This window comes from Accipiter gentilis, chromosome 4 (genome assembly GCF_929443795.1).
Source record: "Accipiter gentilis chromosome 4, bAccGen1.1, whole genome shotgun sequence".
NCBI classification, from domain to species: Eukaryota; Metazoa; Chordata; class Aves; order Accipitriformes; family Accipitridae; genus Astur; species Astur gentilis.
Genome location: NC_064883.1, coordinates 42,300,463 through 42,316,164, shown reverse-complemented (window position 1 = coordinate 42,316,164; position 15,702 = coordinate 42,300,463). Strand labels below are relative to the sequence as shown.

At 42.6% G+C, this 15,702-nt stretch overlaps 1 protein-coding gene across 2 annotated transcripts in view; it reads left to right on the top strand.

Annotated features, from left to right (window-relative positions):
* The window catches only part of OXSR1 (oxidative stress responsive kinase 1), a 94,568-nt gene that overhangs the window by 48,845 nt on the left and 30,021 nt on the right, over positions 1-15,702 (top strand). For both annotated transcript variants that reach the window (XM_049799139.1, XM_049799138.1), the window contains exon 5: positions 9,990-10,045. In XM_049799139.1, the coding sequence (XP_049655096.1) occupies positions 9,990-10,045 (56 nt within the window). The remainder of the gene's footprint in view (positions 1-9,989; positions 10,046-15,702) is intronic.

Below are 15,702 nucleotides of genomic sequence, written 5' to 3'. Positions count from 1 at the left end.
GCATCATTCAGAAACTAATTGTTTAACAAAAAAAAAAATTTTCCCAGTGGTTACAGAGGAAAAATATGAACCAGATGTAAATCCTAAATCTGCAGACAGCCAGAAACAATAGCTCCTGTGGAGACAGTTTTCCTCGAAGTGGATAAAGACAGTGTCTGCTCTAAAGCCTAAAAACCTGGCAATTAAAACTCTGATGGTAAATATCACTGCTGATGAAAGCACAGGAGTGCTCGGGGCCCTGCAGTGGCTTCAGGCTAATGTCAGTACTCCAGTTCTCAGGGGCTCTGTGTGTTACAAGGGTCCATGTAGTGGCTTGCAGAATGATGCCTGAAGCTGAGCACTTGCTGTATGACTGTTGCATTCAGGTGTCTGTCCCCATGTCATTCTCCTTGGACCCAGGTGCTGTCTCTGGACTTTGTCACTGGACGTCCTGCAGTTACTCAAAGTAACTTCAATTTAGTCCAAGGGAAACCCAACTTTTTGGTACAACTACTATGTACCACGTTAAAAAGGAGATGAGTTTTTAGGTTTTTCTTCCCACTTTGTTACATGGAGATGAGAAGCAGGAAAAATATGAGGAGCAGGAGATAGAGGTCGGGGTCATCTCTGAAAGGTTCAAGAGCAATGACAGGTTTTGGTCAGTGATCCATGACTGAGTTGTGCACTCAAGTAATATGGTTTCTAGCAATTGCCAAGTTGTCAGGAGTATTTGATTTGATGTGTTTTCAGGGGAATAATCTTCATTCACTGCAACATTAATTGTATCAGGTGAAAATATAACAGACTCTTAGCTTTTGACTTTGAAGAGACCAAGTGCCATTTGGACATGCAAACAACCGCTCTGTTTGTGACATCCTTCTCATGTCGCTGCTTTTATCTGATGTCGATTACTGGGACTAGATCAGCCAGTATAGGCTCTTGCAGCATCTTTCCAGCAGTAGAGTAGTTGTTCAAATCACTGGTGTTCATCCTTTCTACTCTGATGCGTCAAGTGAATAACCCACTGCAAAAAGATGGCTTTGAATATTGTCCCCTGTTGTAATGCAGCAGATTTTCTGGCCTTCGTGGATCCTAAAAGCTGCATATGTGGAGATGCTTTAAGCATTCATTCTGACTACTGCAGTCTTTTCATTCATGCCTTATGCTAAAGCATGAGAAAAAGGTCACTTGCTAAATTCGTGTGGTAACATAATAAGCACTCTTGAAAACTTTGTGAGGCTGCATCAGAAATTATTTTTGCATGTTTACTAAATCAAATTATATCCTGTCTTGCAGGGTTCTTATAAAACTTTGAAAAGTAAAGCTTAATACTTCCAAAATCAAAAGCGAGACAAAACCCACACACATTTAGGACAACAAATAGGGAACTGCCACAGAGAAATCTATCATATCATGGCAGCCTGGAAAGCATCACCAAGTTAGACTGCGAGTGCTAGGAGGACTGTTTTCATTGTACAGATACCGAATTTTATAACTGCTTTCTCAATTTTATAGGAATAGCTGGATGAAATAAGGATATCTTCTTTCTTCTTCCTGTGCTGGCCATGCTTAAAACTGTCATCTTCTAGATTTTGGAGAAGGAAGTTGAGCTGGCAAGTCTCTCGCAAGCCCTGGTTGTCTTGAATTTCTCCTTCTGTGTCATGTTGCAAACGTTTCTGAGCAAGAGCTGTGGGTGGCTTTGTAGATATGGATGGCTCTTGGCTGTGTAGTGGAATGCCTTGGACCTTGTGTGTGTATAGATATACACACCGCTTCTCCAGAACAGGGGTGCTTATTGCCTCTTGGAAATTAACACCTTTTTTGAGCTGCCCTATATCAGAGTTTTGGGGCCTTATTTGGTCCAAATTGATTGTGTTTACTGGAATGAACTTTCATCTCTCCATCATGGCAGGGTCAAGATAGGGAGATGAGTGAATCGCTGGCTTTCCTTTTTCTTCTGCTCCCTGATCCATCTTGTACTCAAACTGGGGTGATTTGCATGTGGTAGTTTTGGGGAAATTCCTATTTCTGAGCACACTAGGAACATGTTTTAGCATGCAGGAGATAGTGGAGCATGGTGGCATGCATCACTAGTATTGCCACATGAAGCATGCCCACCTCTTTGCATGTTAAATAATTTGACATGAAACATCGAAATAAGGCCATGTTATAACTTGACTATTTTTGCCTGTTACCAATGACTAAGTCAGGGCTTCCCAAAAATATCTGGGCCTCCAGGGGTGACTCCAGAGCTTGCTGTGTGTGTTGCTTTTCATGCAGCAGCTGTTAAAGGAGCTTTGTGCCTTGTCTCCACTGCAGTCCTTAGGAAGTAGGATCAGGAAAAGGAAGGGCTGAATAGGTGAATTTGTGGAAGAAATCCTAGTGCATTTTTAGCTGCTGTTCAATGGTATGAAAACTTGATTTTAAAGCCTGCTGGGTAGGGCCCTTTCCTGAATGGGGATTCAAGAGGAAAAAAAAAAGAAGTTCTGACTGAATAGGGGAAACTTTAAAAAGTGGTGTATGAGATTAGAGATGTAGCTTCTCTCTTGCATTGACTGTCGAAGGGCTGAAGCTTGTCAGAAGGCCTAGCTGCTTGGCAAATCCACCTTGCCATAAGCTGATATTACAACAATGATGTGCATTGGGGTGAATATGTGAAGCAACAGCCTCTTTTGTAGGAGGAAGAAGTGAGGCCATGAGGGTTGGTATGATTAGGTAGTCTCCATGTTGGGAGATAGGGCTAGGTCTAGTGTTTGTAGTACTTTATTATCTGACTGAAGGAGCTGATCTGTCTGAAAATTTTTTTGTTTGGTTGGTTTTTTTTAAGGTTGTGGTTTTAGCTGGAGCAACTTCCCACACACTGGTGCGTAGTTGAGGTTACCTGAGCACTGGGCTGGAGGCATGGTGTTTGATGGGAGGTAAAGTCCAAGGCAGACAGCATCTGTCATTGAACCATGCCTCCCTTTAACCATCGTTAGGCTTGTAAACATGTGGGAAGAGAAGGAATTAATGAGAGCACGAAACCATCAAAGACGAAGTTGGCACAGGAACAAAAAGTGAAAGCTGGACATAATTTGCTGAGATAAAGGAAAGTTGTAGGCGCTGTGATAACAGCGACTGTGTTACAGACGGGAATGCAGTAAGTGATGTGACACACTGCTTGCTGTCTGTCTTCATGTCAGAGACTCGCACCAAGTTAGCCTAAGGTCTGCAACTCTTTCTTCACTGCCTCAGCATCTTACCAGCCCCTGAAGCTATTCAGATAACTAAGATGACAGAGTGAATTTCGGGAGGATGTCCTGGAGCTTTCTTTGGTGTGCCCTCCCTTGTCTAAGCTGACATAGCGACTTAACCTAAAATGAATCAAATTTCTGAGTCATGGTTTTTTGGGCCCCAAACCCTCTACTTCTGCAGCGTTGGAGGGCAAACGATCAGGAGGAGTTGTACCTATCAAGTGCATCGTAGATCCTCTGAAACGTGTTTTATGTTTTAGCTAAAATAAAATACGATGGGAGATTCATTTCTCCTGTAGCCCTTACTGGGGTTTCTGTTTGCCTATGCCAGGAGACCGGATGCAGTTATCTCTCCCAAGAGGTCTCTTCACTGCGCTGAGTGTGATCTGCCTGGAAGTTAAGGGTAGGGCATGGAGAAAACAAGTACTCGATGTACTTGTATAGCTTGTCTTGTTGGAAGCTGACAGTCCTTTCCAGTAGGCTTTGCCTACACACCCCTCTGTTTGCAAAGCCAGTCTGTCAGTCGCTTCTGCCTTTCAAAGCCTTGCTTCACGCTGCTTAAAAGAACCAAAAAGAACTTTTTAAAATTCCTGCTAACACTGGATTATTTGTCTAGCCTTCTCCAGACATTAAAATGACAGTTAAAAAGCCCTTAAATATTCCTACCTACCTATCCCCAATGAAGTTGAGGCTTTAAAAATGCATCCACTGTTTATGAGACTCAGAGTAAATCATGAGTTGCCTTGTGCTGCTGGCATTTAGCTCCTGCATCGAGGCCCTTATCTTTCACCATGGCCCAGCAGCTGGCAGAGCAGCTCAGAGGAGGGTAGAAGCAGTCGCTGTGCTTCCCTGATCCTGAGCAATAAAGCGTGTCGCTGGGCTGGTCCCCCACTGTAATTTATAGCAGCCTGGCTGCCGCTGCTGGTCCTGGCTGCCAGTGGCCGCAAGGGCCTGCTGAGAGGGCTGTGGATGAGCAGGGATGAAGCAAGCTGCAGGCTTGGCTCTCTCTTCCCCCTGCTTATGCCTGCCTCAGCAGGGAGGCTGGAGAGAGGGGTATGGAAGCTGCTTTGCCAGCTCTCTGCCATTGGAAGACCTTCAAGCTTTGGGAGATGTTCCCAGGTCCAGCTCTGCGGAGTTAAGTACAGCACTGTAACAAACAGTAATTGCATCTCACCTAGGAGTTTGGGACTTAAGGCTCAACCCTGTGGTATGAAAATGTTAGTACACACAGCTTTGCTGGGCAGGAACACGGAGCATGCTAATGTACAGCACTTCTAATACAGTTGTCTTGAATACCTTCTCCTATGTTGTACTGAACGTGCTGATGTTTGAGGGTGTAAAAATACTACTCTGCTTGCACTGTCCAAGCTTAGTTTCTGTTTTGCAGCTCTGTCTCAAATCTTAAAGCTCTTGAATATAGCCAGCTTTTTGTATCTTGGCTTATAAGGCAAAGGGAAGAGGTGACATAGGTAACAGCATATCACTGAAGGGAGAGTAATGTTTGATAGTAGAGAGAACAGTGCTCATTTGGTGTATAATGTCACAAATTGCTTCATATTTAACTGTAGGTAGAGATATTGTCTTGGAAGTACTTTGCAAATTACTGGGAACAATGTCAACTCCAGCAATTGGTTGCATTCAGTATAAATATTTTGAGTTATTCATTACCATTAACAGAAAATAGTAATTCGTGTATCTTGTACCTTCTCTTTTTTTAAAAAATGGAACTTGGCAGGACCAACCACTCTTTCTTCATGCCAGATTACACACTATAGAGTTCAGTCCATGAAAATTTATTGTTATAGTTGATGTAAATTGCATCTAATGGGCAGATGACTCATGGCTGTGCTGACAGCCGGCATTGCATCCTAAAGGCACATATGAGCAGGTTAGAAGCAAAGGCACAATAAACAGGGCTTATCTTCTATTTCCGCCTTCATGCGACAGTTTTCTTCTCAGTGCTAGGCTACGGAAGTCCTGGGATGCCACTCTTTGCTCAGGTCACTTGTATCGCGGTTGCAGTGCCCTTAACAAATTGTCCTAGCTATTGCTCCCAATGTAGACTTCTGAACACAAGCCAACTGAATCCTTTTTGATTTCCAAACAATATTAAGAGGCTTGTTAAAAAGCAGTAACTTAACATGCTTCATTGGTTCTTGCAAACGCTAGTTCTTTTAAGTCTGTAATATAAAGTTTTATTGCATATGCCGGGATTGCAAAGTTGCAGCTGGTTATTGGTAATGCTGCTTTCCATTATGGACCAGCAAGTCTTTCTTTTTCCCTTAGTGTTGTCACTGCAACAACAGCCATTATAGGGTAGTGCCAAGGATTGAGGGCTATGGGTGAAGTAAATCTGATAAATTTAGCAGGATTTTAAGGACTCGTGTAGGCTTTTTAAGTGGGAACAAGCCATTAAGATACAGTTCCTGTAGTTTCCCCACCTGCCCCATTGAAAAATTAATAGTGGGGAGGTGTGGGAACACTGCGCTCAAAACTGGGGAGCATCATCTTATTGCCTTCCTGTGCTCCCAGATCTCCTATAGCTGGATGCTGGATTGTAATTTTGTTAGATCATGATCAGTTTTCGTTATATAGCTTCTAATGCCTATGGCCCAGCCTTAACCTCGAGGCATTAATGTGATGTAACTGGTACATTAGTGTTTGATCGCACTGGGAAGCTAAACCAGTTTGAAATGCAGATGAGGAGGGATTTCTGCCATGCTGCGAAACCTTTCAAGGCTGATGTGGAGAATCCAGCTTTGTACTGGAGCCAGTCCAAACCCCTCTTCCCACTCTGGTTGTGAAGTACGAGGTAAATAAACATAATTGTTATTTCGCAGAAGGGCTTTTGGAGGCTTTAGAAGAGAGGAAGATGACAGCTACGGAGCGGCAATGTCCAGAACTACAATAGCATTTGTTAAGCTACTGGCAAGAAAGAGTTTACTCCAGCCTTCTGTAACTTCATTTTAAATGTGATATAATTGCTGTTTACGCTACAGCCTAAAGCTGCTTCCTGTTTCCAGTGTAGTAATTATGCCAGAGGCACACCACTTATTGCGAGTGTATCAGCCCAGGATATGGTTTTTACCACATTAATAGGAAGTACCTTCAAATTGTTAGACTTGGCAATAACTATATCCTGGAGTAACAAACTTTTTGCCATTCAACTTGCGAGTTTATAAGCATCTCCTGATGAGAATAAACAGAAAAGCACTGTTCTTCTCTCCTCCACCCCGTTACTTTAAATGCAATTAATTAATCCTAAAGATGGCTTTAAAGGAGAACCTAATTTGAAGATACTACTGCTGACACCAGCATATGCTAAAGGAAGGGATCTGTGTTCACCCAGTGTTATTGCTGTGTTCACCTGGAGCTGTTGCTGTGGGTGATGCGATGCCAATACACTGGGGTGAGGAATGGGAAAGCTGGACATTGCCTCTCTGGTACAGTAACTCCTAAACAGAGTCAGTGTCCCCAAACAGCTTGCTGCCTATCCATTTTGCTGCTCTGGGGTGGAGTGTACCAGGCTGGGGTGAGTAATGGCCTTTTCAGAGGGTTGGTCACTGGGAGGAAATGCCACATCAAGTGGTGATTTAATTCTGCAGTTTGACTTGGATATTTGGCAGTGGCTGTTGTTGGCCTCCTGGATTTCTTATTGTAGCAACGACTTGTTTTAATTTCTTGAACCAACTTGAAGCACCATATTTACTGACTTTTGTTTCCAGTGAGAAAATACGTAAATTTTAATTAATCCAAGCTGAAGTTAAAAAGAAAACAAGCCTCTGCATTGGAGGGGGTTAAGGGACTGGAGTCCTTTGGCTCTTTTTTTCTATGGGATTCAATCTGAGTGCTTGTTTTACTGCTTTCTTCAATCCAAGTTTGTCCAGTTTGCTCTGTTACGGTAGGATTCTCTGGTGGTATTGAATGCGTGCTGCTTTCTGGCCGCTGTTGCTGCGTCAGTGAAACCTGCCTGAGTTTTTTTGGACTCTGAAATTCATGATGATTGAGACTTCATCCGTAGTTCTGCTTAAAAACTTCCCTGGCACTTCCTTCACTGCTGAAGGGGGCTCAGTGAGCTGCACACGCCGTCGTGCCGGCAGGGGAAGTTTGGAAAGGCTGTACAATACTGCATGGCCCAGCTTACTGGGGCAACGTGCCAGCATCCTGGGCTTCCTTGGAATACAGATGGAAGAGGAAATTGCTGTTACTTGCATCCGTCTTCAGTAAGAGGAACAATAACTTCAACAGGCAACCTTGGTGCATGCTATTCCTTTCCCCATAACCTGGAACTGGCAGGCAGCTTTGAAAGGGCCTCGTGCGTCCTGGCTGTCACAGGAGAACCGACTGTCTGGATAAATATTTCCAGTAGGATTGGAGAGTTTCCTGAACACCCTCTGTTCCCTCTGAATTAGTGCTAGTGTGAGGGGGGATTCCGGGAGATGGCTGTGCCTGTGCCAAGCACATTTCACACCATGTGAGCCAGCTCCTTTACCTAGGAAGCAGCAGACCTGGGTGCTGTGCTCTCATGGCTCCATGTGGTCACGGGGTTGGATCCTAAAGGTATCTTCTACCTAAATATTGGCAAGGAGCTTTTCCACTCCCTCGTTATGGACTGTGAACGCTTTGTGGGAGTGCAAGGGTTAGCCAGGTTTGTATCCCTCATGGCTATTAACTCTCTACCACTCCAGTTGTGTTAGGTTTGGCCAATGGATGCTAAGCGGGGGTAGTGTAGCTATGTGCTTAATGTTGTATTTAATCCCTTCAGGTCCCTCTGTCTACTTAAGAGTATCCATCCACTGCAGTGCTGATGCTTTCTTGTCTGCAACAGCTGTAGCTGTTAATTGCAGGCTGCAAACAGAATAATGCTTCTTGGAGGGAAAGCCAACTTGCCCCTAAACTGATGTTCATGTATTTGGCCAATGTAAAATGAGCAGGACTGGAGCTGACTGGCAGCAATTGTTATACGTTTGTCTACTTATTTCGGCATCATGGTCAGAGCTCCTTACTGCTTTGAATCCTATTCTGTTAAGTCAGCTTCTCAAGGCTATCTTGCCATACAACTTTGGTGTTTCCATATAGATCTATCCAAGTGTTCTTGATCATTAAGGCAAATTAGTATTTTCCTGTACTTGTTCTTACACTTCTGCTTTAAACAGGGATTAGGCTTCAAGGTGGTCACTGCTAGCAAGAGGTGTACACTTGGCAGGACTTGAAATACTTTCTTGAAAGCTAAAGGCTGCTGTCAGCCAGGGTTTGCTGTTAAAGTAATCTTTAGTGGGACTGTCTTATCGACAGTCTTTGTTCACTTTTGTTCTGCTATATGCTGGGGGAAAACCTTGCCATGCCAATGTCCTAGACTGGGTATTGAGAAGAATCTTAACAAATGCTAATACTGGAGAGCATGTGTTTAAAATTATCCTGGCCTGGAACTGGCAGTGGCCCAGGCTCTTCTTCAGAAGAGCAAAGCCAGGAAGGAGATTTCCAGGGCTTGACCAGGGCTCTTTGGCCAGGCCATCATGCCAGTTCTGTTCTCATGATGCACGAGGGAGGAGGGAAAAAATAGCTTTTGACCTTTTTTTTTTTTTTTTTTGTGTGTGTGTGTGAAAGGATTTGGAATATTTGCAGAAGGCAGTGGAGGGAGAGTCTGCTTGTTTTGGTGGTGTTTTTTTTTTTTTCTTTTCCATGCAGGTAGTTGCCATTAAGCTGAGGTGCGTTGTGAATTACTATCTATTCACTGGCATCTATTCCCCAGGCAGCTGCTTTGCTTGCAGCCTTTCTTGAGGCAGCACCTGCATGTGCTCTGGGTCTGCATGGTTTCCTAGCCAGTGCAAGCTTAGCAGCCATGCTGATGAATGTGGGTGTCAACAACAAAGGTGCTTCTCTTGGCTTTGCATGGGGAGCAGCCTGTGGAAATAAGCTGTAGAACTTCAAAGCGTATTTGGAGCGAAAGCAGCGTTCCCCTTGAGGATGGAGAAGTGTTGCTGTTAACGTAACAAACCAGGGCTTTTTTGGGGGTAGAAAGGGGATAGTACAATAACTTCCATGCTGGATGTTCTTGTGTGTTTGTGGACTTTGGTTAAAAAAAAAAAAAAAAATCAGGGAGACTTTTTTTACTAAAGTTGAGACTTCTCAGGACAGCCTTATTTTCCCATTCTCCCCATCTCTGTTGTACCAGCTCTGCTCACCTGACCCTTGGTAATGTGGTTCAGTTCACTAAGCCACAAGCAAACAATGTTTTTCTTCTTTCTGGATTTTCACCAGTGTATGGGGCTAAACTGACTTCCTGAGGAAGTATGTGAACTTCTCCAGGGCTGGAGAGTAGCAAGACATGGGGCTGGAGAAAAATAGGATGCATTCAGTGGTAGTGAGACTAGATCAACTCACTGTCTCTTCAGGTCTGCCCCCCACCCCTGCCAAAGGCTACATAAGGATGAGACCAGTGCTAGGTGCTGTTTTCACATTTTTAGCTAATTTAAGAACCTGGGACAAACCACTTTCCTTGTATTTTTGAGGGTACGTTCTGGTAAGTTTTTAATTTTTTTTCTTTCTGTGTATAGTACTTAAAATGCTACCAGCTATAAATCATACAAATAACACTTACTGTCTGTCTACTCAAGTTACAATTGCTGTTAAGTCCCTACTGTTTCTGCATGATTGGAAGCAGGAGGTGCTAATGCCAGAAATGAAATACAAGAAATAATAACCTTATAATGTATTTTTGTTGGTTGAAGGAAAGATTTAATGACTTCCACTTATTGTTGCTTTATCTTTCTGCAGGGATGTGAAAGCAGGAAATATTCTTCTTGGAGAAGATGGCTCAGTGCAAATTGCAGGTAACTTTCCTGGTAGCTTTGAATAAACTTTAGGTGTAACTGTGTATCCACGGAGACAGTTTAATGATCAAGAACAAGCCTACATAAAAATGTTAGCTTCAAAAGCCTCACAGTTCTTAAAACAAACAAACTAAAACCAACACCACCAAAAAACCCAACAATAAACAAACCACAAACCAAAACAAAAAAAAACCCCAACCCAGAGTTTATTACATCTTGTTATCTTAAATTACTGTTCTTTGGAATTATGGCAGTCAGCATGAATAAATCCTTTGACTGTTAAATCCTCAGAATCAATAGAATAGATAAAATTCTTGGCATAAGCTAGTCAGTTTTTTTTAAAACAGCAAGTTCATAGGCTTGGAAGTGGACTGCACAGACCTCACTGATTTATCGTCGATGTGTAAGGTGATTTTCAAAAGGACTGTGGTGATCAGTGAATAGATTCATTGGAAGGAAACTGGTATGTCTGGTGGTAAAAGTCACTTGCAACTTTGCCCTAACCAAAGATCTGCTGGTCAAACTGCTCATGTGGATGCTCCCTAGTCTGTTTCAGTTGAATGAGTGGCAGAGTGCATGTTTAACTGACTGCCCTAACCCAGCCCAAACTGGGATGAACTATAAGTCTTGGAAGCAGTTGTGCAAGCTGAGGGACGGGGTAGGGAAAACTGTTAAAGGCATTTGCTTTAGCTACTACAGATGTTCCTGGAGAAAATGTCTGTTGTAGTCACTGCTGTCACGAGCTGCTTCAACACAGGTATGTTAGTAGCAGTCCTTCGTGTGGATGGATCATATGTCTGTGGAAAAGGGCGTTGTGTGGTTTGTCTGTCCCGTTCCCCCCCCAGTACCACTCTTCTAGTCTTTTATTTCATACATGTTGCTACAGACTTCGCTATTCTTTCCAGAAATCAAGAATTCTTCTTCTTATTATTGTAGACTATTAAGTAAGACAAGATCTTTGGAGAGTACATTTAGAACCTGGGGCTTGTTTTTCCTCCTCTTCCCAGTGTCCCCTTTTTGCTATCTTGAGTGCAATTCCTTTCCGACTGTCCTTTCTCTCAGGACTGTGCTCTTCCCATGAATCTTGTGGTGCCTTCCCAGTCCTTGTGCCACCTCTAGCTGGAAGGCAGAGCTCACGTCTGGTCCTGCCATCTTTAAAAAAATATCCTTGTACATGTTTAACTTTTTCAGTCCCATATTGGAAAGAGCCATATCTGTTTGTGATAAGGTCTCTTTTTTTAGTGCCCTGTCCTGATGGTGGAGGCACAGCAGTGGGACAAGCCAGTGTGCTGGGGGTTAAGGGACAAAACCCTGTGGCAATGACTGTCATGTGAGGCAGAAGCGGGTGTTGCATTGTTTAGTGCTGAGAGATACGGACTCTTTTGGTACAGACTCTTTTGGTATATCTATGCCTGGATTTGCATCTTAGAATGGAAGGTGTAGGTTTTCCACCAGGAGGCAGAATGCATTGCAATGCATGGGTTTTTTTTATAGGTAGCTCTCCTCCCTCTGCAGAAGGCAATAAGCCCTTTTGCAGGACATAACATCTAAAATACAGGACTTCTGTCTAAAACCTGAAGTTGCTTTGTTTTTGCTTTTAAGTCTCCCAGTGCTCTTAATGACTGCTATTATATTTCTCATGAGGTATAAATAATTCATCCCATGCAGCAGCTGATGGAAGGTAGGGAGTGGCTTCTAAAATGCTCAAAGGAGCAAACTTTATACGGTAAAATCCTACTTTTTTTTCCATAGTGGGGCCAAGATGTAACACTTTGGATTTATCATTGTATGGAGCTTTAGACTGGGTTTTGGGAGAGGCTGCAAATGCAGTGTTATTTCAAGTGTTTCTGCCAGGCTAGCAGAAGACTACTTGTGTTTCTTCTCCACAAGGGTGCCAGGCCTTGGCTTTTTTTTATTAAGATTCACTGGTAATAGGTACCCGTTCACATATTTTTTTTTTCTGCTGGCTAATTTTTAGTTGATAAGTAGTTTTAAAGTTGACTAGTCTTACTTGTACAAATTCCAGAGGATTTATTTTGTCTGTGATTTGTACACGTTCCTCTGGACTGAAATGTCTACTAGTGGTTTATATGTGCAATATCTAAATGATGAAATCCACCTCTCTGCATATCCTGCGAAAGCAACATTGCGAGATGTGCAAAGTTCCCTTTTTACAAATTTTTTCTTTGAACGTGCAAAACAACTAACGCTGTAACCTTTCATGAGACGCAGCAGAGCGACTAAACTCAACCAAGGTCAGCAAGTTCACCACTGTGGCAGGAAGCACTTTTCATTTCTGCAAAGGCAGCCGATGACTTGAAAGAAACAAAAATAAATGACTGAATACTAGAGAAGAGCCTGACCTGGTCAAAACATGAGATTCTGTTTCTGTGGGAATTTCTGACACTTCAGCTTCCTTTCCTTCTGACCCAGGATGAAATAGCAGAATTTCTTGTGAATTTTTTGTGGAGGAAAAAATGCTGGAAGCAGACCAATCCCAATAAAGTGAGTTTTGTTTCAGCGAGATCAAAGCATTTGGCTTTGACAATAATATTAATGCATATTTTGGATAATTCTGTTGATCATTAAGTGCTTCACTTAACAGCTGGATGACATCACTGTGTTCCCATGAAACAAATGTGTTTAAGTTTCGATGCAAAGTAATGCCATGAGGAAAAAAAAAAAAAAGATTGATCAGCTGTGGAATGAAGCCTGAGGGTGAATGGGGCACCTCCCTTGAAGGTGCTGGTTTGGTATACATAAAAAAATGCAAAAAATGTAGCAGGAAAGAATGAGTTCAATTCTTTTATAATAACTCCTTTCTCTTTTGCCATCCCTCTATCAAAATTGCCTGTGAACAGCTGTTTAAGAAGGTCTTATTCAATATTTGGCCTTTGCAACCTTGTGTTCCTGCGTGTTTCCTACTACTTGACACAATTCATGTTTCTTGTCTCAGAAGAAATGTAAATCTTAAATGTAAATGTGAGGAATGTAAATCTCAAACTGGAAATCCTTTGAGCAAAAAAAACAAAGCCGCTTTCAAGGTTTAGAAAAATTGCTTGACCCTGTAGTGGATGAAACCCCACTGCCAGGCTATACCTTCACAACATGTCAGTGAATTTAATCACTTGGGAAACTTTCAGTGTATAGAATTCATGGTAGTAGTTTTGCTGCAGGATTATAAGTTCTAAGCAGTGAAAACTAAAGCCTCTTTTGTTAATTTGGGCTGTACAATTCTGTTAAGGCTGAACAGAAAAAGCAACTTGATGAATGTGTGTCCAACGTTTCTCAGGTTCTGTTTGTAACTCTGAATCGGTGGCTGTGCATCGGACGTGAAAGCCGCTATGGGAGCGCTGCGAGCTGAGGTGGGCACAGGTAAAGCGAAGGAGGAGAAATCTGTGAGCTCAGGGGCATTTGCTGGAAGTAGGAATTCTAAAAATTCCTCTAAAGGCCTGTACAAACTCTCAGCTTCAAACTCTTCCCCAAGTCCTGGGCCTTGGTATTTTTACTCACCGCTCTGTCTATTTTTAACTACGTAGCTCCTTTTGCTTTCAAAATGTGCATCCACTGAACCAAGGCATAAAATTGCCTTTAACAGATCCAGCTGACCAGGGAGACCTAAACAGAGGCTATTTGCTTCTATCTTAACATCTTTTTATTTATTTATTTATTTATATCCCCCAAGGGCACCGGCTTGGGTTTGTGGCTTGGCACCAAGTTTTCGGAGCCTGTTACAATTCAGAGAGTATTGCTTTCTCAGTTTGAAGTGTTTTCCTGCACATTGAATTAATCTATCTTCTGGAGAGAGCAGGACTCTTTCCCAGATACCATTGTTCTGGGCCGTGCTGACGGTGGTTGCAATGTAAATTGAGATAGCAGTGTTCTTTTGTGTTCCAGCCTCTCCATGCCAATTACTGTAAATTTTTTTTTTTCTTTAAATCAGAGCATAAAACCTCTTTGCCCTAGCATTTATTGGCTCCCTGGAGTCTGAGAGCTGCATGCATAAAAACATTCTTTGTCAATATAAACTGCATCGGCACCAATATTGCTGCATAAACCAGGAGACTTCTCACAGTAAGCGAGACTTAATATTCTTCAGTTTATTTAACTGTGCAGGCCCTATAAATTATTGTGAAATGAAGTGAGAGTCTTGATAGGCTGGGAAGGGGTGGGAGAGGTTGAGGGGAAACTCTCCCCAGGGTGCACGAGACTTGCTCGGTATGAACCATTCTCCAACCATGGCATAATATTAGCATCCTACTGAGACTGGGTGCACACTAAATCTTTTTTACCCTGATTTTATCCACTGGGATATTAAATAATGCTGTCACCCACCCCTCTGTGATTGAATCTGTAGAAGCAAGGGTCTACTGAAGGTTGAAAGGCACACATCCTTCCATGTGTGGGATATTTCTGTTGTAGGGCCTATTATAACATGAAATCTTCAGGTTTTAAAACCAGTTGGGATTATTAACATGTACTCCAAGAGGCGCTCAGAGTGCCTGCCGTGTCCCCGGCAGGCCGTGTTGCCAAGCGGTTGAAGTAGATTAAGATTTCACGAAGTCGTTCAGGACTTGCTAATTGATACTGGGCAAATTGCCTAACCCCTCTCGTTTTATCTATTTATAAAATGGGGATAGTTAAGGCCAGGCAAAACTTGTGTAACTGAATTTGTGTAACTTTCCACAAATCCATGCCAGCTTGTCACCGGTTCGCTGTGTTCCTGACTGCTCTTAATTCATTGTACTAAAATAGCACTCTACATAAACATCGAGCTATGATGCAGGCAGTGTCATTCCCCCACTTTCCCTTAGGAAACTAACTTTGGGAGATTAAATTGACTTAACAAAGGACAAGACATGAATCTAACTCAGGGAGAGGAGTGCCGATTGCAGGGCTGACTTGAGCACTTGGTGTTGTATCACGGACACCTCTGAGTCTCTTCTGTTTTTCAAAAAAGGGGCTAAAGTATTTTTCTCTGTGGTTGGTGGAAAGTTTTGGTGCCTCCACTGCAGCAGCTTGATGTGAAGTAACTTTTTGTGTGTCACTTGTAATGCCCGTGTTCCCTGAAGAGATGTTGCGCGATTTGGTTGTTGAAACCACTTGTGAACTTCTCCAAGGGTGGTGGCTTCACCTGGCCTGGGCTTTGTCATCCTTAAGTTACTTTGTGCAGTATTAGTGTATCTTTATTAACATACTGTTGGGGCTCGGTTTCAGATTTGATCTTTACGTTTACCCCGCAAAGGGATTTCATACACCTTTTATGTGCCTTGACATTATTGCAAAAAGGCTGAACTTGTGATACAATAAAGCTGCCGTTCTGCATGTGAATTGATTAGAAATATATGTGACTGTAGAGAACTACCTTTCCAAATGAGAATTTGGGAGAACAAGTGTGTATTTATAGATCCAGTACCACTGTATAACCAAATAATCTTTAAAAGGAAAGAAGCTTTTGATTCTTGTACTTCACTGATCTTCCTTTTCTCTGGTGTCTTACCACCCACTGCATTCTCAGCACAAAATTGCTATTTACTACTGCCTTCCTCCTCTTCATGCCAGCTTTTATTCATCTTCATTGCTCTAAAAGCTGTAAGGTTTGCAGAAAAACACTAAGGACAACTGCGGATATTTTGTGATGGTGAACAACTGAACAA